Raw genomic sequence first — 26,097 nt, 5'->3', positions numbered from 1 at the left:
TGATTTGTTGAATAAAGTTGTTATTTCTTTTCTTTGCATACAAAAAGTATCCTCATTGCTTCATAATGTTATTGTTGAAACACTGATGGCAGATGGACTATTCTGACAATGCTTTTCATACTATTCTGGTCCTTGATAGTGTATTTTACTTGGCAGTCTTTGGGACAGTCAAAGACAGTCACAAGTTACAAAGTTACAAATGTCACTTTTAAACAGTTACTAATTTTATTTACGTTCCTCCTCTATTCATTGATTTAGTTGTCCTAATATTGAGCATATATTAAAACAAAATTATTAGTATCAATTATAAAACTCTTAATGATGACGAGTGCAAATGTAATGAGAAAATATAGCTGCAAGCAGCGATGTCGGGCTCAAGCCATCAGTGCAACGCCACCCCGGTGGCATCAGGATGGTAAATGGTAAATGGACTGCATTTATATAGCGCTTTCAACAGACCACATGGCCATCCAAAGCGCTTTACAAGTTGCCTCACATTCACCCATTCACACACTCATTCAAACACCGACGGCGGTATATAAGGTGTGCATTGTAGCTGACACCTATATGAACACATTACAATTGTTTTGTGACTGCAAGTCTTTCTTCTCAAATGCTATTGAGCTGCAAATTTGCATTTGAGCCCATGTGAAAAAGTAGCATAATTTACATATGACTTACAGTTTGTTGTAATAAATATCAAACATTCAATTTAATTGTGCATTATAGCTGTCACCTAGATGAACAATTACAGTTGTTTTTATGACTGTAAGTCATTCTCTTCAAATGCTACTGACGTTAGAAAAGTGTATAACAATATCACATGTAACTTTAGAGACCAGCCCTAAATTTGAGACTCTAGAAAGTCCAATGTCAAGACAACTTTATGCCTGTTTTATTTTCTTTAGTTTTCTTTTCTCTGTGCCGGATTGCTGATGTCCTATACCCAGGCATAGATGTCCATCCATCAATTACGAACATTCAGCCGCAAACATGAGGTGTGAGCGGTCGCGAGTGCGGATGGGAGAATGGCGCATGTTTTTTTTTTTTTGTTTTTTTTTTTGAGCAACTGGGATGGTGCCCCCTCTGGGAGTTGGTGCCCTACGAAGACTGCATACTATGTTATACTGCATAATGTTAACAAATTAGACATTATTTTACATTGTTACCAAATCCTTAAATAATGTATTAGTGTTTTGTAATGATTTTAATGACCTATAAGCATTTGTGAAATAGTTTTGCTTGCATTGCAGCTTTATCTGTCAGTTGAAGAGTTTTACTGTTACATCCATGAGATTAATAAATGTCATGTCACGTCACAGGTTGTCATAGGTCAGTATCAAATGAGTTTGAAATTATTTTTTGCAGCACAAATTAGGGTTCTTAGGATGTTGTTAAATCCTTAAAACTGACAGAAAAGGATAAGGCCTAAGAGATTTCTTAACCTGTAATGTAAGGAAAAAACACCACCATTAGCAACAACAAAAACAATAACAATTTAAAATACAATTTTTTTTTTCCTGATTATTAAAGGGATGATTAGGTCTCCCTCTCTCTCTCTCTGCCAGACAGCCCCTCCCTACAGTCCACACACACTGTCACAGTCACCAACCCCCTCACACTCCCCCTCCCTCTCCCCCTCCCTTCCCTCACACAGACAGGGTGGCCAGAGTGAGATCATGTCAGTTGAGAAGTCTGACAGTTTTTTAATTTTCTTTTATCCATACAGTGTTGTAAAGTCGTGAAACTATGCATATTTCCTCAGAATGATTTGATCTTTGTATAAAAAAAATGCTTTGAAGTGTTTGGAAGCTGCAATTTAAACATACAAGACAATTAATGTTTCCCTTTTTACTGTCATTTCAAAAATTCACCACGACAAAACCGTTCAAGCTAACCAAAATCCGTTCGCAATTTAAGTTCCTCAATGGTTTTTCTTCATGTAGACAAAGTTTGGTGTGTATAGTGTACTTCCCCTGTGAGGAGTATGCATTAATTCACAACTGTAAAATCTCAAAAATACACATTCAAATCAAAATAGCCGACTTCCTGTTGATCGTAGCTTATGACTGTGAATTAGAAAGTTGTCCGTCTTGATTAGAACAATTTATGTACCAAGTTTTGTGTCTGTAGCTAAAACTAACCCCCCCACTTTTGACAAAAGGTGGCGCTATAGCGTGCCTCCTTCACGCCCTTTTAAAAGCTTTTGCCATTGTCTAGCTATCAATAATACCGATATGTATTTTGAGTTTCATGTAAGTCTGAGCTTGTTGTCTGCCTCAAACTCACCATAACAGAACATTCAAGTTTGACACGTTGCCATGGCAACGCCATATTAGATATCAATATCCCCACAACAGATTTACATCGGCCGTGTTTTGTCATTATTCTGATGAAGTTTTAAGGAAATCGAGTAAAAATAAGATGCTAAATTCAAAACATTTTGAAAATGACTCACTTCCTGCTGCCAGTTGGTGGCGCTATAACGTTGACTCTTAATAGTCACATATATACGATCTGTATCATACAACGAACAAACCAATGAAGTTTGATCAAATTCAGGAAATGTATGTGGACGTTATTAGACATTTCCTGTTTCTCATTTCTCGCCATAATTTCAACGCCTCACCACGGGCAAACCGTTCGAGATATCAAAAATCCCCTCGCAATTTTTCATCCCCAATGTCTTGAGATCATGTTCACCGAGTTTCGTGACGAACAGGTTGAAAACCTCAGAGGAGTATTTCAAATTCCAGAGCATGCTTTTTTTAAACAGCCCTGAATAGTTGACTTCCTGTTGGGCGGAGCCTAAGACATAAAGTGGGAAAGTTGTTCGGCTTAATGAGATCTATAAGTGTACCGAGTTTCATATAAATACATGCAAGTGTGTGTGAGCTATGGTTCAAGATTTCTGAAGGTGTTCCAGGGGGCGCTGTAGAGTCCCTGTGCCACGCCCGGGTCCCAGCCTCTGCAGCGTCCTGATGGCCGCAGATTCCAATGTGTGTGCCAATTTTCAAGAGTTTTTGAGCATGTTAAGGCCCCTAAAACCCCCCGGAAGGTTTAATAAAAAATAAAAAAAATAATAATAAGAAGAATAATCCTTAGAAGAACAATAGGGCTCTTCGCCCCTTCGGGCTTGAGCCCTAAATATGTGGATGGGGTGAGCCAAACATAAGTAATGCTACATTTCACTGACAGCCAGCCTATGCCTGAGACAAACAAATGCAGTAATTGTCTGCCAAACAGCGTGATTGGAGCGGTACGGTTGGGATTGTTCTAGGCACAGCAGTGAGTGGAGGACAGAGGAAGAGACAGAAGGAACAAGAGATCAGTGTGACTGTCTCTTTAAACACAGGGAGGGATAGAGAGAGACTGTCACAGGTTGAGAGGGCTGACTGATTAGCGTTTGTTTTAAGCAGCAGTTCTAAGACTGACGAGTCGCTGCCAGAAGCTCTGCATGCCTGACACTCTCTTTCTCACTCCCACACACTCAAAAGAACTACAAAAGAGAGTAGATGGCATTCATGACTTGGAGAACCAAAAATGATGATAAAAAGTGACATTTTTATATTTTCTTCAGAAAATGAGTGCAAGACTCACCATCATGATGCCAAGGCATTGTTGATGGTTGACAGGGTGTTTCTATGTGGGTTATAGGGTTTTGTAAGGTTTTTTTGTAGGTGGTCACCTAGACCAAATAAACAATCATACACTTTGTGTCCAATAGTGTATATTACATTTGTAGGTACAACATTTGAATTTGAACCTACTTCGCAACTATTAGAACACTCTATATAATATGAATATGGGTAGTATGGATTAATTTTGCATGCACTACATCCGCCATGTTGTTATTGTCACGTGACTGACCAGCATCAGGTGTGTAACTCCACTGCCATTCACAAATCTTCTCCTGTCACCTCATGGGATAGTAAAGTGTCCATCAAATGCACACTTCAGTATTTCAGCAGATGTAGTAGGTCACCTGGGTACTTTTTGCCAACTAATTTTTTAATACTATGAACTCGGACATACTACTTTTTCAACTTTCGTAAAGTTTTCCATTTTGGACACAGCTCCTGTCAGTATATGATATTCCAGACTCTAGATATAACTTGATCCCTCCTTCAATGGAAGCCTATCATTTTTGCAAATGATGCATTCATATTTTGGCCACCAATATTCAGAAACGCAACCAAAATCATTTTCAAAACAGTGAGTTTAGTAAGCTCTTCTCAGATGCGTGTTTTGACATGTTAGCAGTGGGGATGCACTTCACCGTGTCAAAAGTTCTTCAGTGTTAAATTTTTAAATATGTAAAATGCAAATTTGGCAAAAACATTGAGAGACAGCTCTTTCCTTAAGAACTTTACTACAACTGGTTTAATGCATCACCGTAGAAAATGACACTCTGCAGATCATAAATACTTTAATTACCCAATTACCCAAATGCAATTATCAGTTTTTGACTAAATAAACACTAACTTAAGTTTTGGAATTTACAAAACTGGAAATTACAATTCATCACTCATTTTGTACTCATTTTCATTGTATTGTTTAACAGGCTGAAAAGTCCAATAGCTTAGAAAAGTAATAGAACACCTCATCTCAAAAAATGTTTGAAGTATTCATGTCTTCAGCACAAAAGGTTAAAGTCAAGTTATACTCTAAAGTGTCCATTCAAAAATATACAGGTGTGTGAATATAAAAATGCAACATGCACCCACACACTCTTGCATGCACCCACACACAGGTGGCTAAACAAATCTAACCTATATGTCATGTCAAAGGAAGCAAACACACACACACACTCACGCAGCCCCAGACAGGCATTGCTTTGTCATACCTCTACACTCGACAGGCTCAACTCTTCTGGCTGCACTCCAAAGCACCTCAAACGCACGTCTCGCTCTGTCCCTCTGCCATATGGACAGATCTGAGCCCTTTGTAGTCATCTCTCTATGGAGGGCCTACCTGACTAAAGCCCAGCGGACTGCGACCTGCAGTGATGAGCACACTGGTGCCAGAGATTGGCTCTTAAACACAGCGAAACACTTGCCATCTGACTGCCGTAACAATCTGCACCCTTCACACACACATAGACTACAGTCGGACATATCATGACTGCTGTAGAATAGAAATAACAGAAATAGTTTTTTGAGAATTCAAATGTAATACTTTTTGAAACAAATAATATCAAGTAAGTGTAATAAAAAGGTGCTATGAAAGTCCTGACTGATAACAAAAACTATTTTATTTTACTGCTCTGGTAAACTTATTTTCTTTGGTGGATACATAAGAAGATATTTTGAAGAATGTTCATGCTGGTCTTTTCCATAAAATGAAAAGCACAATAAAACACCATAAAAGTAGCTAATGCAACTCACTCTCCATATTCCAAATCTTCTGTTTGTTTTATGCGAGAGAAAATTGTGATTCACTGTATATGCATGCACATTTCAATTGGCTATACTGGCAATAAGGCTTGTCATAATCAATCATTTTTGGTCATTGGCATTAAAAGTTTAATGTGTCAAGTATGCAACATCAATATGCTCAAAAGTGATTTGAGAGCTACAGATCTTTAGCTAAAAGTGGCATTAACTTACGTATGGCTTAAGAAGTGCATAAGTTAAATGGACTAGAATAAAGGTGCTGTCCTGTCTTTGAGCGCCCCTAGACATTGTGTGAGTTCACTGAAAGGACGAGCAGTGTGAACATTTCTATATTTTCTGTATTTGTTCCATGAAAGATAGAAAGTCATACAATTTTGGAATGACATTAAGGTGAGAAAATGATGACAGAATATTTTATTTTTGAGAGACTATTCCTATAACTCTTACATCAAGACATCAGGATGCTTATGCAATGACTGCAAGATACAGCCAAGAGCAGTATGTGTGTGTGTGTGTGTGTTAAAGATGGATGGTCTAGCTTCACCACAGGTGGCAGAGGCCTAGCGCAGGGAGGATACGGGTCAGAAAGACTCTGTCTCCAGCTTTGTGGATATGAAGGCAGCCCATGTGTCTCTCTGAACAGAACAAACAGTGGGAAAGATTGTCCCAGGTAAGATTTTCCCATAACACCTATCTGTCCAGTAGCTTGGAGCTGAGGTACAGTAAATGAGGGGCATCTGGGTTTTGTACAGTACATGCCAAGCACAAACAAATGGCTCTGGAATGACTTTGAATTCAGTTAATTTCTGCATGGTAATGCCAGACGGCAGATGGAAATATTGATTTTTATGTTATATTGTAATATTTATTGACCTTTATTATGTTCTATATTGAACATAAGTAATTAATTATTTAATTAATAATTTAGCATTGTAATTAACATGTATCATGCTTCAAAGTGAATAAAAAATAGTCCATAATTGATGTTAATAAATGGAAAACAAATTAGGAAATATACATTTGTTTATACAAATTCCGAATTAAGTTTAGCTGTTAAATGGCTATAATTACACACTTTATCCAAAGAAATCACAAACTTTTTTCAGGTATGAATACTGGTTTTAATTTTTGCCCATTTAAAAAGTACTGGATATAAAATCAAATGAGTGGAAATACCCATCCATAGTAAAGGACTGTTTTGATCTTTTGCGATCCAAAACACTTCCTCTAAAGCGGCTCAACAAAAGCCTGATAAGTATACCCTCTAGTGGTATGTCCTGGTATTGCATGTATTCATGTAGCATCTCCTGTGTGTGCTTTTAAAAACTGGGGAAATCATGACTGATTTTAGTAAGGCTGTTCAACCAAGAGTGACTGACAAATTAAAAAAGAAATACAAAATGACATGTGTTTACGCAAAGGAAAAGGAGACAAATGGTTTGAATCGCATTCCCCAAGGCACAAATTGCCCTGATAAACTCACACATGCTCGAGTTGCTGGTTAGACGTGGAACAAATGAGAGGTGCCTCTTTCATGGGTGTCCCCCTCTCCTCTACAACACCCTGAACCCAGAAAAGACACAGAAACGGGCACTGCCATTACTTAACAAAGAGACTGTGACACTCGTGCTGACCCTGGGTCAGTGAAACCCGTCAAGAACCATGAGCGTTTACAGAACTACTCGATTTTATGCAGGATTCAGACTCTCTCAGGCATGAATGTTTCCACCAGACCTGCACTAATAGCATCTAAACAGCTAATATCAACAGGACGGCCAATCAAATGCTGCACGCATGACTGCCGTTTAGCTCCAGCTCTGTATCAAGCCAGATACCAGCACAAATGTGTAAGTGTTACCGGTGACACGTCAGGATCAAATGGGGGGGGGGGGGGGGGGGGCATTTGATATATAGTTCTAGTTCATAATAAAAAGCGGCTCTTAAAGTGATAATTTAAAAATCTCTAAGTAAATTAAGATGAATCTGTTTTTGAGGCTGCTTTTGTGGTCTGTGCGTGCACATGTGTGTGACCCAGAAGTGATGTGACACCCCCGCTCCCATCAGCCCAGTCCAGATCCTTTAATTAATACTGGCTTAGACCCGATCGCTTCTGACACTACAGGGAGTTTCCTGAAGCCCAACCTACTTCTGCTCCACCACAGAGTCACCAAACCCACCGAGGCCGCCCACCTCCACTCTCACACAAGACCATGTGAGGACAGTAATTAAAATCCAACCATATTCTAGTTAAGAATTCACTCAAACAGACTGTGGTCCTTGTGGTCCATCTCAAGTAGGCAAAAAAAAATGAGGTTCTTAATTTCTGAACTAGTATTAGCCAACAATCAAACGACAAACCCCACGGATCAGACTTCTGGGTCTGAATTGTGGTCTATGGTGATAATGCACAAGCTGAAAACTTAATTTACTCAGTTATTCAAGAAAATTCATATAACCAATGTTTATAGTTGCCACATTTTCACCCAGCGCAGCGCAGAAGGAGAAGCTGAGCAAGTAAGTTCCAGAACCACGATATATGGCGTCTGGCCCAATGTGGGGTCAGGAATCCAGCGTCGCCCTGTTGGGATTTGCTCTGAATCAGAGCCGCTGGGATCTGCAGAACTGCGGTCTGTATGCTGAATATATTACATCAGACAGATCCAGGAAGAATCATTATGAGCAATGTAACTTCTCAAAACTGAGGGCTTATTTAAATGCATTTACGATACAAAATGTCTGCTCAGTAGACATGCTGCTGTGCGTTTCTCGAAAGTAAACACAGGGTTTCGTTTAATTAGCGTAACAGTGGAAACATGACTGAAGGCTACGGATATAATCCAACATTCCAAACCACTGAATACAGTATTAACATACAACATCTCGTGGAATCTGGAATACTAATGCAGAGCGGAGGGCAGCAGGGAATAAAAAGAGCGAACGTGGAAAAGGCAGAGTGGAGGTGGGAGGGAGGAAAGGGCAGCGTGTTTGTTTTCTTGCCTCTGGCTAATGAATTTACTAAACTGCCAGGTGGATGCAAATGGCAGAGCAGGCGCCTCGACTCTGCAGACAGCAAACTTCCCAGCATCTGTAGAAACACCACAGTAAATCCAGAAGGCCTACATCAGTGTGTAAGCAAAGGGGGCAGGGGAGATAAACAACCCTTCATCCTAAGGAGAAAGGCATACAGTTAAAACTCTTTTAAAGAGATGGTCAACAGATTAGTGCTAACACCAAAAAGCTAAGCGGAGTGCCACAGACTGAGTTTGTCTCACTAAATGATGGTCCATCTTTTTCATTCAATGTTACCAACTCTATGAATGCAAAAAAAAAAAAAAAAAAAAAACAACAACAACAACAACAAAAAAACCACGAAATATTACAATATGCATTTAAGACTATATGAAAAGCTGATTTACTAAGCTACAATCAAGTTTGTAAAAAACATATGCTACTGCAGTTAGTGACACTATAAACTACTCATGAAATAGCTCATATATTAAAGAACAGCATTTACCAAAAAGAAAAAATGCATGCATTAATCTGCATGGATTAATTACTCACTATAATATATATAGGTGAATGTTCATTTCATGTGGACTTTAAATGAATCAGTCATTTGTTTGTTTCATACCAGGTTTTTGAAATTAATCATCCGAAAGAACATTTCACTAATATCACAGCTCTCAGCCAAATAATGTCAGGTGGTTTTGACTCTGCAAATTGCTGTCAGTGGAATGCCATTTGACTGAAAGCAGCAATGTTTTTGTGCCAGATAAATACATGAACAAACTATTTCTGTTAGTTAAAATGATTTCTATTTCTACTCTAAAAACCTCTATGGAGTTTGCTACTTTTTATTAGCAGCTTCACTAACAACTCTTTCTAAAGAGTGACTGACTCTAGCTTTAAAAATTGCTTGATGACATATTTTAGATGTATCAATGTCATGCAACACAGTATACTTGATAGAATTAATTATTAGTGGATTTCAAAAACAGAATATTTGCTGCAGGAAAAAGTGAGTAAAACAAAAAGTTAGAAAAAGTTATAAATGAGTAACTGCTACTTTAATTAAGTTAGTTATTAGTTATCCCATGATGAGTTACCCCATGTTCCTGGCAGTCAGTTAATTCACTGATAAGCTCAGCTAAATTAATTCTCACATCTCGCTGAATAAAATCTGGATAATCAGTATGATGAAAGAAGGGAGGGCGGGAGGAATGGAAGCTGTTATGCTTGGCCATGGGCCGTGTCCAACCACCACCCTTCCTTTCCCGCTCCACCTGGTCAACATTTTTGCCACCTGATACACATCAATACTGAAAATACACATCGCACATTTAGAGCAGGCACATGAGCTGAGAAAGCACGGTGCCTTGCAAGGAAAACAGACTTTATAAATTAGCATTGGCTGGAGTGAATTTGCAATGCCCAGAGCATCTTGAACTTGTACTGGAGTCCAGCCTTTTCACCTCAGCTGACATAACCGCTGACAGCACGGCTCATGACTCAGAGGAAATTATTTGAAAAGGTTCCATGTGATATTTCAGAAGCTTTCCTGTACAGGCGGCACATCGGTGCACTAATGATGGAAACTTCAGCAGACTGACACCCAGGTCAGGCAGGATGGCACCTAACACACGCTATTTTGTTTGGATAATGTTGGCATTTTCAAAACAGCTCGTCTAAGCGTGGCGTCAGTTGATAACTTTTATCTTCTTGTTTGTGCTTTGACAGGACTCCCAAAAATAGACACAAATGCATCACTCCGCACATTACATACACAAATCAAATTTAAAAAGTATTCACCGCTCGAGTTAGAGTCCGATTATAACTGAGCCCTTACTACTGAGCGACTAATGAAGTCCATCTGTACCTCCTTAAACAGAGTTAAAGGAGGAGAAGCGAACTGGTTTCAATTTAGACTTGTAAGGGACAGAAGCTTCCCAAAATCCCAGGCCTCATGACTTCCTTCCGTGGATGTAGAGGAATGTTGTCTGGCTTTATGCACTGCTGTAGGACTACAATAAAGCCAGAAGAAAGGAGGCGAGTCAAGGACATGTTTCTACCTCTTCTGTGCCTCACTTTACGTTTATCTGTGAGAGCTACGTAAGCCTGGGAAAAATCTAACCTGGTATAGAGCGCAGTTGAACCAAAAATAAATTCAAATGTAATCATTTTTTTTTATTCCCCCCTAACAAATGTCTTATAATAAACAGAGGACAAGCATATGATAACGTATAATGGTTTAATAAAAATGTATAATAGTAAAATGGGTCAATTACAGTAAAATGTCAACACTAAAAAATAAAAATCTTCTAAAAGTTTGAATCTTAAAGTGCAACCCAATTAAAATCAGTCAAGGACATAAAAAATAAACGATTAATAAACTAAAAACTAAAATAATTAAAATACACAACTTAACAGCAAAGGTAGCTTGCTATGGTCAAATTAACATAAACTAGTGACACGTCTATGAAAAAAAAATGCAAATGTAAAAATCATGCTCAAAGCAAGCTCGCCGTCGCCTGTATCAAACACACAATGGTTAAAGCAGTCGAACAAGAAGTCCCTTTTTTGACCACGGCTGTATCCTGTATTTTCCAATTATCACCTTTTAAAGGCCAGCTGGGTGCATTCCAAACCATCAGGGGGCAATTCCATTTGCATTGCTCTGAGACAAAGTCATGCTCAAGTACGCTCGTAGTAAAGTTCATTATGAGTGGAGAGACACCATCATTGCTTTTCATTATTTTGGGAACAGGATTCCTCATTTTCTGATCCTGGGCCCACATTATTGATCCAATCTTTCGCGCTCTCTCAGCTATGACACTGAATTTGCACAAAATCAGAGCGCACAATGCGAGCCACAGGGAAATACACTTCATTATAGAGGAGAAAATTGTCAGTAAGAATAAACTGGGCAGTTTGTTTTTATCTCCATGTTAGTTTTCCTCTGCCCTTTAGTCTTTATTATCTCCATAATAGCTTGTCTGGATTATATCAGTGATTCTTTTTTGTATTTTTGTACATTCAGACAGCTTTTCTATCGTTTAAATTCTGTACATTTTAAACTGTAGCTCCTTAATACAACATAATACATTTTTTTAAAACGATATATTTTAAACTTTATATAGACCCCAGTTCACCAAGCCCACAATGAAAATGCATACATTTGGCTCGAGACTGTGGGTATTTCCATAGCTTAAAGTGCTGTGGCCACGTATATGGCACTTAAGATGTTGTGATGGGAGTGAAGCAGAAAAAGAAAGGTCAACAGAGACACAAAAACGGTTGATATAATGGCAAATCAAACATGGTGTAACAAGAAAAAGTAGTGAACAATGGGCACCCTTTCTCACTGGTGGAGATATATCTAAATCAGTAAGTTACTGTGTTAATGGAGATGGGAGAACAGGGGATGGGAGGGGTTATTGTAACACAGCTTTTGCAGTGTCATGGCCCTTGATCTGTCCAGACAGAGCAAAGGGGCCGAGGTGTGAAGGAGGAGAGAGACGAGGGCCTCTGGGACACGCACCCACCTCCACACCAGCAGCCCCTTAATGTGCTGTGTCTAATGCGCCTATTTAGGTTTTGGGGTGCAACAGTGCACAGACTCAGGTTTTTGGGCGGCCTCGGGGCGAGGAGCATGGCTATCACCTATCCCAGCAGCTGGGGCCCAGAAGGGTAAGCAAAAGCCTGTAGGTAGTAGCGCATGACTGCAGCTGGGTCTAAAAGGCATGGCGATGGGTCTGAGAGTTGTTTACTGTGGTCTGACTACCAGCAGCAAGAGATGGACATCCGACACCCTAGAAAAATTGTTGCAAAAACCACCAAAGGCAAAACCAGAAATTTGAAAAAAAAAAAAAAAAAACATACTGCAACGGGGTTTTTTTTTTTAGCAACTGTGAACACAAACAGTCAGCTCCAAACACAAGAAAGACCCCCAAATGGTATTTTGATCCATTTTTTTATATTTAGTGTCCAGTTGCCTTAATTTGCAATCTTGTGATGGGCTCATTGTCAAACGGACAGATCAAAGCTGTGCCAACTGGACTAAGGACTGGTTTTGTGGGGACAAGCAGGCCTCAAAAGGCTGTTCCTCCAAAGGCTTTGGTGCCATTACCAGGTCGTCACTTTCAAGTGACCTGGTCTGTAATTCACACGTCTTCATAATCACGGGCAATACAAATCCATGCGGATCAGACAAATAAAGGGGCTTTGCTTTTTTTAAAAGACTGGTTGTGCCACCACCAAATTCAGCCTATCTATTTGTTGGGCCACTCAGGAAGGTTAAACCGTTTAGAGGACCCTTTCAGCAAAACAAACTGTTCCCCTCAACCCTTTCAGACATGAGCATAGAAAAAAAAATATGTGGGCAAATGCTTTTCTTTGTTCAGAAGTAACTACAAACAAAGTGATTCTGTTATACGTTCTAAGCTACAGATAAACCAAATGATACCAGTCAAAAAAAAAACAAAAAAAAAAATTCCTCTGGTAAAATAATAAGTATTCCAAGGGCAGTAAAAAAGAAATCCATAAATGTACCGAGACACCCTCACCTGTTGGAGCATTGAGCAGCTGGGGCAGATTCTGATAAAGAACGCTCTTCTGGGGACATTTACAAAGGTGTTAAAATAATTCAATATGTGCTCTCACAGAAGCAAAATCAGAGATTAATTAGCCTTGTTGTTTGTTGGCACATTAGCTATTAAGTGATAATTAGTTCAAAAGCGAAACATTTAAAGATGGCTGAATCAGACTGATCTAGATACTAGTTCCCAAATAAACCTCTACTTTCTGTGTAACGATTAAACCTTCACCTAGACATGCATCTCTTAAGTATCCAATATTTATTTATTAATATTTATTCCAAGAGTTAAATATTTTTGACCCAAAGTCCACCATTCAAGGGGTGAAAAAAATTAAAGGTTTTTGAACGATATGTACAGCCAAAAACATAACTGGATTTTCAGAAAACATTAGTAGACTCCTTTCCTAACTCCTGATTTACAGTGATGACAAAGTGCAAAAATGGCGTATGCAACATATGGATCCCATAAGGGGTGTCACAAATGTTTACATTTTGTAATAGTTGTTTAATGATTTTAATAGAACCGGAATTGGAACTGGAACCGTTTGGTGGAACCGAAAAATTCTAATGATTCCCAACCCTAATGTTGACTAATGGATATATTATGTGGCATCCACAATAACCCCCAAAGATTTGACAGCTATCTTCATCATCACCACTGACAACATTAAAAAGTTTTGAAACAATATGCACCACCAAAAAAAAAAAAAAAAATAGGCTATCTTTTGGATTTTTACAGAAAACGTACATTTTCCAACTCATGTTACATGATTGCAAAATTGTGTGAAAATATTCAAGGACTTCCTGTAATGTCCCAGAAACAGGTTAGAATAAAGATCAGCAATTCGTCAAAAACAATATAGACAAAACACTTAGCATGCATTAACTACAGTGTACTCGGAGTGCAACTTAAAAAGCCTGCACAGCACTGTTACATTCTCACTGACAACCTGGTTGTTCTTTAACGTCCCTTCTTAAACACATTAAATGCATGAGGCTTCCCTTCTATTTAAAGGAACCATTTACATGATAACAAAGTAAAAAAAGAGCAGCCTAAAGTTTTTGTCCCCTTCCCGACCCAAGTCGCCTAATGGTCAGGGAAAAGATAAAACGGACAGGACAAAAAAAAAAAAACAGCTTATACGTCACGGTCACACCACATCCCAGGGGTCAGCCTCAGGCCAGAGCATGTTACAGTGCTACAAGCGATACTGTATCGCCGCTTTCTCAGCATCTTAACAACATGATGATCTCGTGATTAACACTGACATGAGCTAAGTCCTGCCTGACACCGTCATCGCGCTGTTACCATGACACTTGACGATGACACCAGCTGCGTGCAACAGGAAACTGGTCTCCAGTCGCTTTAGCAATGTAAACATACGGTCCCAACAAACCGAGCTACAGACTGTGGAGATTGTGGTTAAACCAGAATGGCATGCAAGGGAAACCGGTCAATAGTGGAAATGAAGACTTTCTTAAAAATATATGTTCTGGTTTAAGCTTGATCACCAGCATTTGCAGCATAAAGTTATGAAATGAAAAATAATTATTTCCACTTTTCCCCACTTTTCACAGTGAGGCAATTACAGTGGAAGTGAATGGTGCCAATTTGTAAATGTTACAATGCTGGCTGTGTGAACAGAATAGTCACCAGTACAATGTGAGTGTGATTTTACTGTAAAAAGAAAAAAAGAAAAAAAAGATTTGCTTATATTTTTTTATTTTTATTCTTTTAATTTTACTTTTCAAATTAAACAAGTTTTAACAGAAGAATTAATGTACTTTGTTACTTTTCACATTTCTGCTTTTAAATACTCCAAAAACTGGCCCTATCCACTTCCACTGCAAATGCAGCAATGTGATCTCGATTTCGGTTACAATTAAAGTAACAATTATTTTAATCAACATACATTTTAACCACAAATACTGTCAGTAGAGCCTAACTTGCATTGAACCCTGAATATTCCTATAAGGATAGGTTTATTCGTTTAGTCATCCGCCTCTCAGTTTACAGCCGAGACTGACCTCCTGTATTCCTGTAAATAAATGACGTGGCTTTAACGGTGCCCAGATCTAGCCATGGGAAAAGGTTTCCAGCCTCATCAGTCCTTCCCATAACAAAAGGACCACATTTCACTGCACCTCTACAAACAAAAAAGATCTGGCCGGTTCCCAATACGGAACTAAATTGCTTAGAATAGGACCCTACCTTCACAAGTGACCCTTAAACTTAGGGTAAACCTTTTGGCGTCACAACAAATCTACACTGCACCTTTTCACGGTAGAAAAGTGTAGCTTTTGACAGTGGCTCCCAGATTCAAGGCAAAAAAATAAAAAATAGGTGCCATCATAAAGCAGGGTCTAGGAAACAGGATAAGCACTCCAGCCAAGACTATAAAACGCTCACTGGGAACTTGAAAGCCACGCAGGCAAAGTTGAGGGCTGCCATCTGGAAACAATAAACAAAACAAAAACTAACCAAACAAATATTGTGGGTACTCAGGAGGCACTAACTGTAACCGAACCGAAGGCAGCTGAGCCTGGAAACTAGCATCTTAAGGGGGTCAGTGATGCGGACAGATGCGTCCTACGAGCACAGATTTTTCTCTGGAGTGTGATGAGGTGTGGGGCGGGGGAGGACGGTCTTTGGCTCGGTCCAGTTCCTGTTCCAGTTCCGGATCTTGGCCTTTATCTAATGAGCTTTAGCACTAGCAGGGCAGTGTTGGCCCTTATACCCAGTGATGTGAACAGGCGCCCAACACGCTCCCCATTAAGAGGCGCAAGTAGCGGTCTCGCTTGCTTGCGTGCTCCCACTTCCAAAGGCCATATCGGTTCAACCCTCTGGGAATGGGACAGGATACACGGAACAAGATTTTCAGGAGCAGACGTTCTACATGGAGAGCATCCAGAAGGGCAGTCAATATCATATCATATCAAATCATTTCATATTATCAAATAATCACGACTTTCAGAGTACAAATATCTTTTGCAGGCCCAAGGGATTGTTTATTATGCTTGGCTTATCATCCAATAGAGTATTAGCCAATTAGTTGCTATAGGTTGAATAGTTAATATAAGAATATATCTAGTAATCTGGTCAACCAAACTAATTGTGTTAGAGTAGTTAGGGTTATTAGAGCTCTGCCATTCTGGTGCGGTTCCAATTTAAAAGCAGTAAAACTTTTAAAAACAAGCCTTTAAGACCCATTCTGTTGCCCTCTAAAAAAAAATAAAATAATGTAATTTAGGTCAGTTGAACCTGACCCATCTAATTATGCAGAGTTTCTTTCCAATAGTGAACTAGCTTTTTAGGCAACCTAGTCAATTTCAGCTGTTAGAAATTAGAAATCTAGTTGTTACAAAGCTTTTGTGCGTAATACACGTGGGTGAGGTACACAGTTGCTGACATTAGAACAAACTACTTTCTAGCCTAAAGGTAAAACTAAAAGACACAAAAAGCATGAGTAGCAATAGGAAAGAGGGAGTAAGGTGTAATCATTGCGGGGGTGATATCCATAATTAGTCGATTTTTCAGGTTCATCGTGCTCCTAACACATGTCTGCCGAAAGCAGAGAACACTGATTAACTCCCTCCAAATCCCACAGACGTGTGAACACCTGAAAAAAAAAATCAGGTTCAGCCAAACCTTGGAAATCAAATTGGAGAGACAGTATTGCATTCATAGCAAAACGTAATAGTCTGTAAATAAAAGTATTTTTATTTAATGAGGTTTGTCGAATTTTGTACATTTTTCTTTCTAAAATAAAATATATCATCTTAAAAAAAAAATATTAAACAGACAATTTGGAATAATTAATTACTAGTTTGTCTTTGTATATATATATATATATATATATATATATATATATAGATAGATAGATAGATAGATAGATAGATAGATAGATAGATAGATAGATAGATAGATAGATAGATAGATAGATAGATAGATAGATAGATAGATAGATAGATATGGATGTTTTAAATGACATTCTGGCAGGATAGCCTTTCTGTGAATCTGACAACAGCTGTGTTACTTTCATATGATGAAATAAAGATAAAGATAGAGATAATTCCCTGAGGGGAAAAACATTTACAGGCAGGAGCTTTGTTCTCCACAAATCCAGAGCATTACAAGCCTATTATTAAAAGAGAAGTCCAATAACCTAAATTTGACATTTAACAGTTACTATAAAATTACCATTGAATCCATAAACATACTCCCATAGCAACATGAGCCAAATGCTCAATTCGGGATTGCAACAGTTCATCCAACACAGTGGGAAAAGAGCCTTAAACCAATATAAAAATTAAAAAAGAATTTATAGAAGCTACAACTGGTGTTTTAAAAGTCCAAAGCACTTTGAAACGCTGTGAGAGTATATGGCTTGCCCGGGTTGTAAATAAGCAACAGACACTATTTTGATATCCAAGCCATAATAAGTCAAGCAGGTGATATTTAGGATCTCCAGCGCCACCTATCTTCCAAACATCTTTGAAAGAAGCGCTTGAACCTCCTGCTGTGAAGCCTGAACCATGATGTGCTCATTTCCAAAGCTAATGAGAAATGGTGGAACGTTGGTTGGCTTGGTGGAGACTCACAGACATAGAAAGAAGGAGCCCAGCCCAACCTCAGGGCTCCTATCTCCCCATTTCCATGCGCTGCATCATGGGAAATCTACTCCTATTATTATTTCTCCTCTTATTGCTTATGTTCTTTTAATATTTCATTCAGTCATTAAAAAGGGATGGAAATGATTTCATTGCACGGTTCATTGCCGGAGACTAATTTCACTGTAAGTGCTGTTTGCTCTGGCCTTTAAATTAGATCTTCTCCGTGTTTCTACATACAATTAGCAGCCTCTAGCGATTTAGGATGTGGAGAGACAGTAGATTTAGGGAGTTTAGCACATGTCAGCCACATGTACTTATTCAAATTTGTAGGACAAGACTACAGTTTATAACTCTCAAAATGATAAACAATATTAAATTAGAAACATAAAATAAATCACTGTGTAGCACACCTATTTTTTTTTTACCCCAAGTGTTATATACACACACACATATATATATATATATATATATATATATATATATATATATATATATATATATATATATATATATATATATATATATATATATATATATATATACATATTGAATTATATATCTATTTATTTATTGAATATAATTGCACTGCTATATACTATAATGCAATTATATATATTTTAGTTATGTTGCAATTTAATTGGTATAGAAATGTCTTAAAAATTATAATAAAATATTATTAAATTATTAAATGTACAATAATAATTTATTTTTAATACAACAATAAATATATATTAAGGGAAAAAAAAAAGAATACAACTGTACTCTTGTCATTAAAATGGCAACTTGAAACTTCTCATTGGCATGCTGGCCCGCCACTGTCTACCTGAAGTGTGAGCAAAGGGCAATAATCAAACGTTGCAAACACTGACACCATGGGGATTGAGAGAGAACTGCTGCCTGAGTCTAAGTCTGCATCTAAGTCACTATAGATATTCCATCAGCTGCCTGCTGTAAACTCAGCACTAAAGTTAATAATTATGATGTATAAGACAGAAAATTCATGTTGATTATGGATGATATTGATACACCATGGCCTTCCCAGCACATGCTGGCTAGTCCAGGTGTCTCTCCATAGCCCTGGCTGGAATATGATGAACTAAGCGTGGCAGAACCTGTGGCAGCAGATCATGCAAGCCAACGCATACACCTAACACTGCAGCCAGTTCACCTGATGCAAACAGTGACTCAGTGGTTTCCAAGTAAACATTTTCTCTGAATTGGTCCATACTGTTATGTCACAGATGCAACAAAGCTGCCCAATGTAACACCTTATTGGTTCATGGTAAATATTAGACTATTCTTGGAGATGTGTAACATTAGAAGTTTTAAGAAAAAAAAAAAAAATACTGCAAAATGTTTGTACACTCCGAAATGAAGGTACAAACTCCATCATTGAGGTGTTACCTTTTAAAAGGCAATATAATATGTTTATTTATATACGCACTAACAGAATGTACATTAAGCTACTATTGCACCCTTAAGGATTAAATAAATAGAAAAAATGTACTTTAAAAAATGAGGTGACAGCTTACCTAAGTGTGCAAATTGAAAATGCTTGAATATTATTATTAAATATGTTATCTAAATGTCAATAAAGCCTGTTTAAGTTTTAGCTAACTGGCTCCACAGTATATCATACTAATTTTGTGCCACTCTCACATTCGAATTCGTGTGAATCAAAGGCAAAGTTTCAACAACCCTTCGCTGTTATGTCTGAAAACAGTCAATATTCCCCAAACTGTTCATTCAATCCGTGCACAAGCTCGATCGGTGAACCGCACGAGTCCAGGGGTCTGGCTCTAGAACAAGATTCTATTGTTGCATTGTTCACACATTCCTGAAAGGCCATGTTTATACAGATGCAAGTCCACTGCCTATCTGAGGAGCCGCTCTCTGGCCGAGACCCTCCGTTGATCAAAGCCTTTAATGCAAGAGCAGAGGCACTTGTTTGGGTCGGTGAGGACTCAGAGCACAAATCGCCATCTGTTGGCCGTATGGACCTTCTCAGTTACCTCTGGGACAAGAACGCTTCAAACTGCCATCCCTCTAACATTCAGTTTACTCAGCTGGCTCCCAATCCTAATACCTCCCCTTTGTTTTTCCCCCAGAAACATGTGTTAAGTTAATGCTCTGTAACAAATTTCAAAGGCCCAAATTAAGCGTTGGGGGTTGTAATAGACCGATATATTGACATACTGATCTGAAATGTGAGAGCAAGATGGACGCAAAACCAATATCTGCAATTTTTCCGTGTATGTGAAGACTGAAGAAATGTAAACACAACCTCACATACTTTATGAGGGAGTGCCACTGAATCCAGCTTACTTGGTTCACACTAAAACAACCTCAGGCTTGCTTTGATCACACTGGGTCAGCCGGATAACTCACATTTCAGTTACTCGGCCCAGGACATGTTCTGGAAGATGCTTGGTTACAGTGAGGCTGAGGTTTTGTTTTGTAATTGGATTAAGGCCACACACCTCTGCTCCTGTTACCAGCACCAATCAATGTGGAAATGAGTTGTCAACACATTGCTATTTACTCAGCACTCATTTATTTTTCTGTGGGATGCCACAGGCTGCACCTACACTAAAAGGCACCAGATGAGGGGTGGATCGGGCGGCTTTGAAGATTTAAAATTATCTGTCCTGTTGACTTTGTTTGAAAATGTCACAGACCTTCCAGACACACACAAGGAATATTAGAACAGGAAACAATAACAACCCTAATTTATCCCTTTCATGTACTGCCACTGCAGTTGATATAAAATTCAAACATGGAGCGAAGACATAAATTTGAGTTTAAAAGCAAATAATATGAACAATTAACTTAATGGTGATGGGCACACTGGGATATTTATGGGCACGAATTAAGCATTTAAAAAAAGGTTAATCATTACAAATAGGGGGGACAAATATAAGCAAAATCCTATCAGGATATGATCCCAAAGAGAAGTTCATTAAAATGTTTAGCAAATGAAGGCATTTAGAACTGATTTATTCCAACAAAAGCCTCTAAAATTGCTTTCCATTGCTTCCAGGTATCCAAGGGCATTTGCACAGTTCTCTTAATTGAAAAAGTTTTAGTAGCACATTACACTTCATGGTCTTATAAGCAAAACTATAAAGCCTTGGCAGGCCTCGAAAGTGGAAGCTGCCCATTAACTTAAAGGGTCCAGGCCCAGGAAGTGTAACTGACAAGCTCTAGGCTACATTCGTCACTTGTGGAGTTCATAGCGTCAATCCACGTTTCCTCTGGGATGCTGTTGCATCTTTGACATGAGGGTGTTTGTGAGATATCCCAGTCTTCCAAGCTAGTGGCTCTTGACTCTCCATAAGGCGCACGCGCACACACACACTCGTGCAGTTAGCCATGTGTTCAAATTACCTTCCAAGCCAACTCAGTTTGCTTTGTTGCTTTTGTGAAAGGAGGTGGGAAAACACATCAGTGCATAGTTATGAAACAAATAGAAAGCTGATTATAATCAAGGTTATCTATACTGTACATGCAAGCTAATTTAATAGCGAATGTGTGAGAAATGTGTTCCTTTAGAGAAGCTGAACAAATGGATTTGTCTTCAAGGGATAACAAACATGAACTGCTGGTTTAATTACCAGAGTTAAACACATCATCCTGGATGACCTCGGGCACTGAAACTGACATTGGACACACTGCATATTCACATGGTAACTGGAAATATGACAAACCCTGGCATGACAGTCACAGTTCACACTGGACAATAGCTGCCATATCAGAACAGCGCCTCTGGAAATTCATCTGTTATGAATTACAGCAACCTGGCACCATGTCCTGAAGACCAATACCCAGTATGGACAGCTTACTGGGACCTTAAAACCAAGCCTTCTTTTTAATTGACATTTAAACTGTTTGAAGTCCCTTATTAAAGTCTCTCAAGAGGAATTAGACACAGATGTACCATGTAGAAGTACAGTACTAATTAGCTTTAGTGATTTTGACTGTTTTTTTTAAAAACCTCTGGAAATGTCAAGTTCACTGTACATTTCTGAAATATTAAGGAATTTAATGTAACTTCATAGTCATTCATTCGTGTCTGGAGGGCATACAGGTGCATCTCAATAAATTAGAATGTCGTGGAAAAGTTAATTTATTTCATTTATTCAACTCAACTTGAAACTTGTGTATTAAATAAATTCAATGCACACAGACTGAAGTAATTTAAGTCTTTGATATTTTAATTGCGCTGATTTTAGGTCAAATTTAACAAAAACCCACCAATTCATTATCTCATCAAATTAAAATACTTCATAAGACTAATAAAAAGAAATATATGTATATTATATATATATATATATATATATATATATATATATATATATATATATATATATATATATATATATATATATATATATATATATATATATATATAAAACCCTTTTTTGTGAATTGTTGGCCTTGTACATGTACTCAATAATTGGTAGGGATTCCTTTTGCTTTAATAACTGCCTCAATTCGGCGTGGCATGGAGGTAATCAGTTTGTGGCACTGCTGAGGTGGTATGGAAGCCCAAGTTTCTTTGTCAGTGGCCTTCAGCTCATCTGCAATTTTTAGTCTTGTTTCTAATTTTCCTCTTGACAATACCCTATAGAATATTTATGGGGTTCAGGTCTGGTGAGTTTGCTGGCCCGTCAAGCACTCCAACACCATAGTCATTTAACCAACTTATGGTGCTTTTGGCAGTGTGGGCAGGTCCCAAATCAGCAGGTCCAAATCAGCATCTTCAAATAGCTGGTCAGCAGAAGGAAGCATGAAGTGCTCCAAAATTTCTTGGTAAATAGGTGCAGTGACTTTGGTTTTCAAAAAACACATTGGACCAACACCAGCATTTTGGGGACTTTTTTTTTTTTTTTGCAGTTGGTGCGGTGCTTCCGTCGATGGCAGTAAAGTTAGTTTGACGTTTGAAATTCATTAGAATTTTTTTTTTTTTTTTTTTTTTTGCCAATTAAATTCTTTGTGCCTGTTATGTTTTGAGCCCAAACTAACTCAGATAGTCATAAATCTATGCCCTTTACGTTCCACAAGGCTTAATTTCTAGGGGGGAATGTAAAAAAATTAACCATTTAAATTAAAAAATTTAACTACGTGACATTATAATATAAAACCAATGCTAAAATGTTCAGAAAAACATTCCTGTTATAGCACAAAGTTCTGTTTTTTGAATTTAAAGTTTTAAAACCTTTTAATGTATGCAATAATATAAATCAATTAAAATTAAATAACAACACCATTTGATCTAAAGGTATCAAACCAACTTTAAAAAATACAGGATATTATTCAGTATAATGCACAAGGCTTAGTTTTTAAGATTATGCCTTTGTTTTATATATACAGTACTGAATCCATATTTTTCAATTGTTTTATATACTGTACCCACTTAAATTAATTAAACTGTGACACCATTTGAGATAAAGGTATCAGACCAACTGTAATATATTCAGAATATTATTCTTTATAATGCACAGGGCTTGGTTTTTCAGATTTTTGCTTTATTGTTTTTATGTTGTTTTATTTTATTAAAATATTCTGAAAGCACTTTAATTTATCCAACTTTACTCATACTACACAAAAAGTGATTTAATAACAAAAAATGTTGCAGGGACTGATTATTGCAAATGCAGATCCCACTGTGTTCTGGTTAAACAATTTATATTTATTTATTTATTGCTAAGGTTTGCATATGTTGGTCTTCTTAATGACAGCTTTCCTTACAATATATACTATTCCTAAAATAAGAAATACCCCAATATATTGCCTTGTTTACAGTATCGCAGTGTATTGTAACATATCGTATTGCAACCCCTGTATCGTGATACGTATCGTATCGCCAGATTCATGGCAATACACAGACAGCCCTAGTGCTCAGTAAACATTTCTTATCATCAATATTGAAAACAGATCTGCTGCTTAATATTTATTTGGAGACCATGATATAAAAATTTCCAGGATTTAACTAGAATTCTTTATATCTTTAACACAATTTCATGCATACTTGTTAATCCAAAATAAAAATGTCTTTAAAATAATAATAATAACTCAAAATATATACATTATATAGATGACTAAGTAAAGGATGCAAGTAGTATTTATTATTATTATCATCATTGTTTATTTTCCTCTTGAAAGACTTAAATGCGGGACTTGAACAGCTTGAATGTAAATTGCAATGAAGTCGCCGGGTTTTTTTTTTTTTTTTTTTATACGGGACACATTCTGTCTCTCATTCTTTTATCACATACAGTAGTGATCCTCAAATCTGGCTCGCGAGATCCACTTTCCCGCAGAGTTTATCGCTAACGCTAATCAAACACACCTGAGTTTACTAATCAATGTCTTCAGGATCATTAGAAAATCACAGGTATAGTTTATTTGATTAGGGTTGGAGATAAATTATGCATAAAAGTGGATCTCGCGAGCCAGATTTGAGGATCACTGTCATACAGAATAGTTTTAGCTCAAAACAATATTTCCTTTGCTTTGGATATTCCAAACATTCATTCTGCATCTTGCTAGGCAACAGGTATAAGGATGGAACCATAGTTTTTATAACGTTACATCAAATTTCTGCTTTCTTATTCAATCTTTTGAAACCTCTGGGAAGACATATCAGCAAACGACATCCATGAAGGACTATAAACTTCGACACAAAACCAATTCATTTGAAATGCACAGTCAAACAAACTGTTATTAGAAAGCATCTAAATGTGTCAATGCCATACTCATAAAATTATCCCTTAATTCTCTCCACTTACTTATATGGGACTTCCTTTTACTACGAATGCACTTAAAAAAACGACCCGTGTCATTAAAACATAATTTATAATGTAAAGAGAAGCGAAATCTCCAGTAAGTTTAAACTTACAGCACAGACGCTCTTCTGTAAGCACATCCTATGCGCAGCGCCATGTCTTCTGCTTCCTCATATGAGACGTTCCTATTGGCTGTCAGCCTCGCTATGTGTAAAGAAAGTGATGTTTGATTGGTCAGAGAAAAAGCATGTGCCCACGAAGAATCGCCCTTTTCTGATTTAAAGTCGCAGACAATTGCATATGCGCTGGACTAAATAATATCAATAATTATAATTACTGCTTCTACAACTGATATATAATTATTCACCCTTTTAGATTGTATTTTCTACTTTTAATGTGGAATATATTAACTTAGTATAGACTACTTCAATGTTTGGAGGCTATGTTCAGAAAGTAGGCCTACTACCACATTGCTTATAGGCCTATTATTTGTGCAGTATAGTAGAATTGTTGTAGCTACATAAAATACATGCATTTGCCAGAAATGTGCAGCATACAACGAGAAAAAAAACTTTGTGGAATCGTATCCCGCAATGCAATGGACTTGACCTTCTTTTCTGTGTTTTTAATGAAGTAAAATCAACTTTTGATGTTATCATACTTTGACTCATTATTTGAACGGACTGAGATACAACATTTTATGCACATAGAATTGGATTTAAATGCAAAATTAAAATTTTGATTCCCATAATGACAATAGAATGCCACTCAGAATTAATAAAATAAACAATGTGATCACATAAGAAAAAATTATGAAACTACTGTTTGAAACATTTACAATTACATAATACATAATATACCACACACACACACACACATATATATATAAATATATTGTTTATTTTTATTATTTTTATTTTATTTTATGCAGTATAGTGTACATTGAGCTGGTAAGCCAGTACTTCATTCCAAAAATAGCCTCAGTTTGGTGATGATCCTCATTGTCATGTCTATGCACTGACGTGCACGACACCTCACCAGAGCGCACTCCAGGAACCGGCGCACAGCAGTGGTGAATTACTACTACTACCATCAGCCAGGTCCATGCATGGAAAACAAATGACACACAATATTTGCCATGATGAAGTCAGCAGGGGACTATCAGGAAATGTCAGGTTTCAAAAATTTTGCTATGTGATGGCTGTGCACAGCATTGCTTGTAAGAACTTCTTGTATGCATCATATAATTAAAACTAAATGGTCTGCAACAAAAATATCACAAAATACCAGGTGTAGATTAGAATGGGAACTCACATTCAACATATTGCATATAGTTTGAAATTCCATTCATAGGTTACTTGGAAACTCCCTTTTTCTTGCTCAGTGCCTTTCATCAACTTCAATTGTCATCTGTTAATCCAGTTTTGATAGCATTTGGCACACTTTCTTTGGATCACAGCAAGCTTCACAACTTCTATTCTGGTCTCCCCTAGGAACCACAGAGCCCCCGAAAGAAGCCAGAGTTCAGTTGTCCCGAAAAGGCAGCCTGTGCTGTCTGAAGAAAGTTGCTTACATACACATGGCAAATCATATTTGGACCATTTCATTCTTTATACTAATACTGATACAGCACCAGCATTATTTGATGGCAGTGAAAAATAATGGAAAGTATAATGACTGTTGAAATAAGCTGAATGTTATGATT

The 26,097-nt window shown here is 37.6% G+C and overlaps 1 protein-coding gene across 1 annotated transcript in view; it reads right to left on the bottom strand.

The window, feature by feature from the left end:
• Window positions 1-24,640, bottom strand: part of LOC128019909 (citramalyl-CoA lyase, mitochondrial) — a 62,381-nt gene extending 37,741 nt beyond the window's left edge. The window contains exon 1 of the mRNA XM_052606257.1: window positions 24,506-24,640. Coding sequence (XP_052462217.1) covers window positions 24,506-24,549 — 44 coding nt within the window. The 5' untranslated portion in view covers window positions 24,550-24,640. The remainder of the gene's footprint in view (window positions 1-24,505) is intronic.
• Between the last annotated feature and the right edge of the window lie 1,457 nt (window positions 24,641-26,097).

This window comes from Carassius gibelio, chromosome A9 (assembly GCF_023724105.1).
Source record: "Carassius gibelio isolate Cgi1373 ecotype wild population from Czech Republic chromosome A9, carGib1.2-hapl.c, whole genome shotgun sequence".
Taxonomy (NCBI): Eukaryota; Metazoa; Chordata; class Actinopteri; order Cypriniformes; family Cyprinidae; genus Carassius; species Carassius gibelio.
Note: the sequence above shows the minus strand (reverse complement) of the source record. Positions and strands in the feature narration are given on the sequence as shown.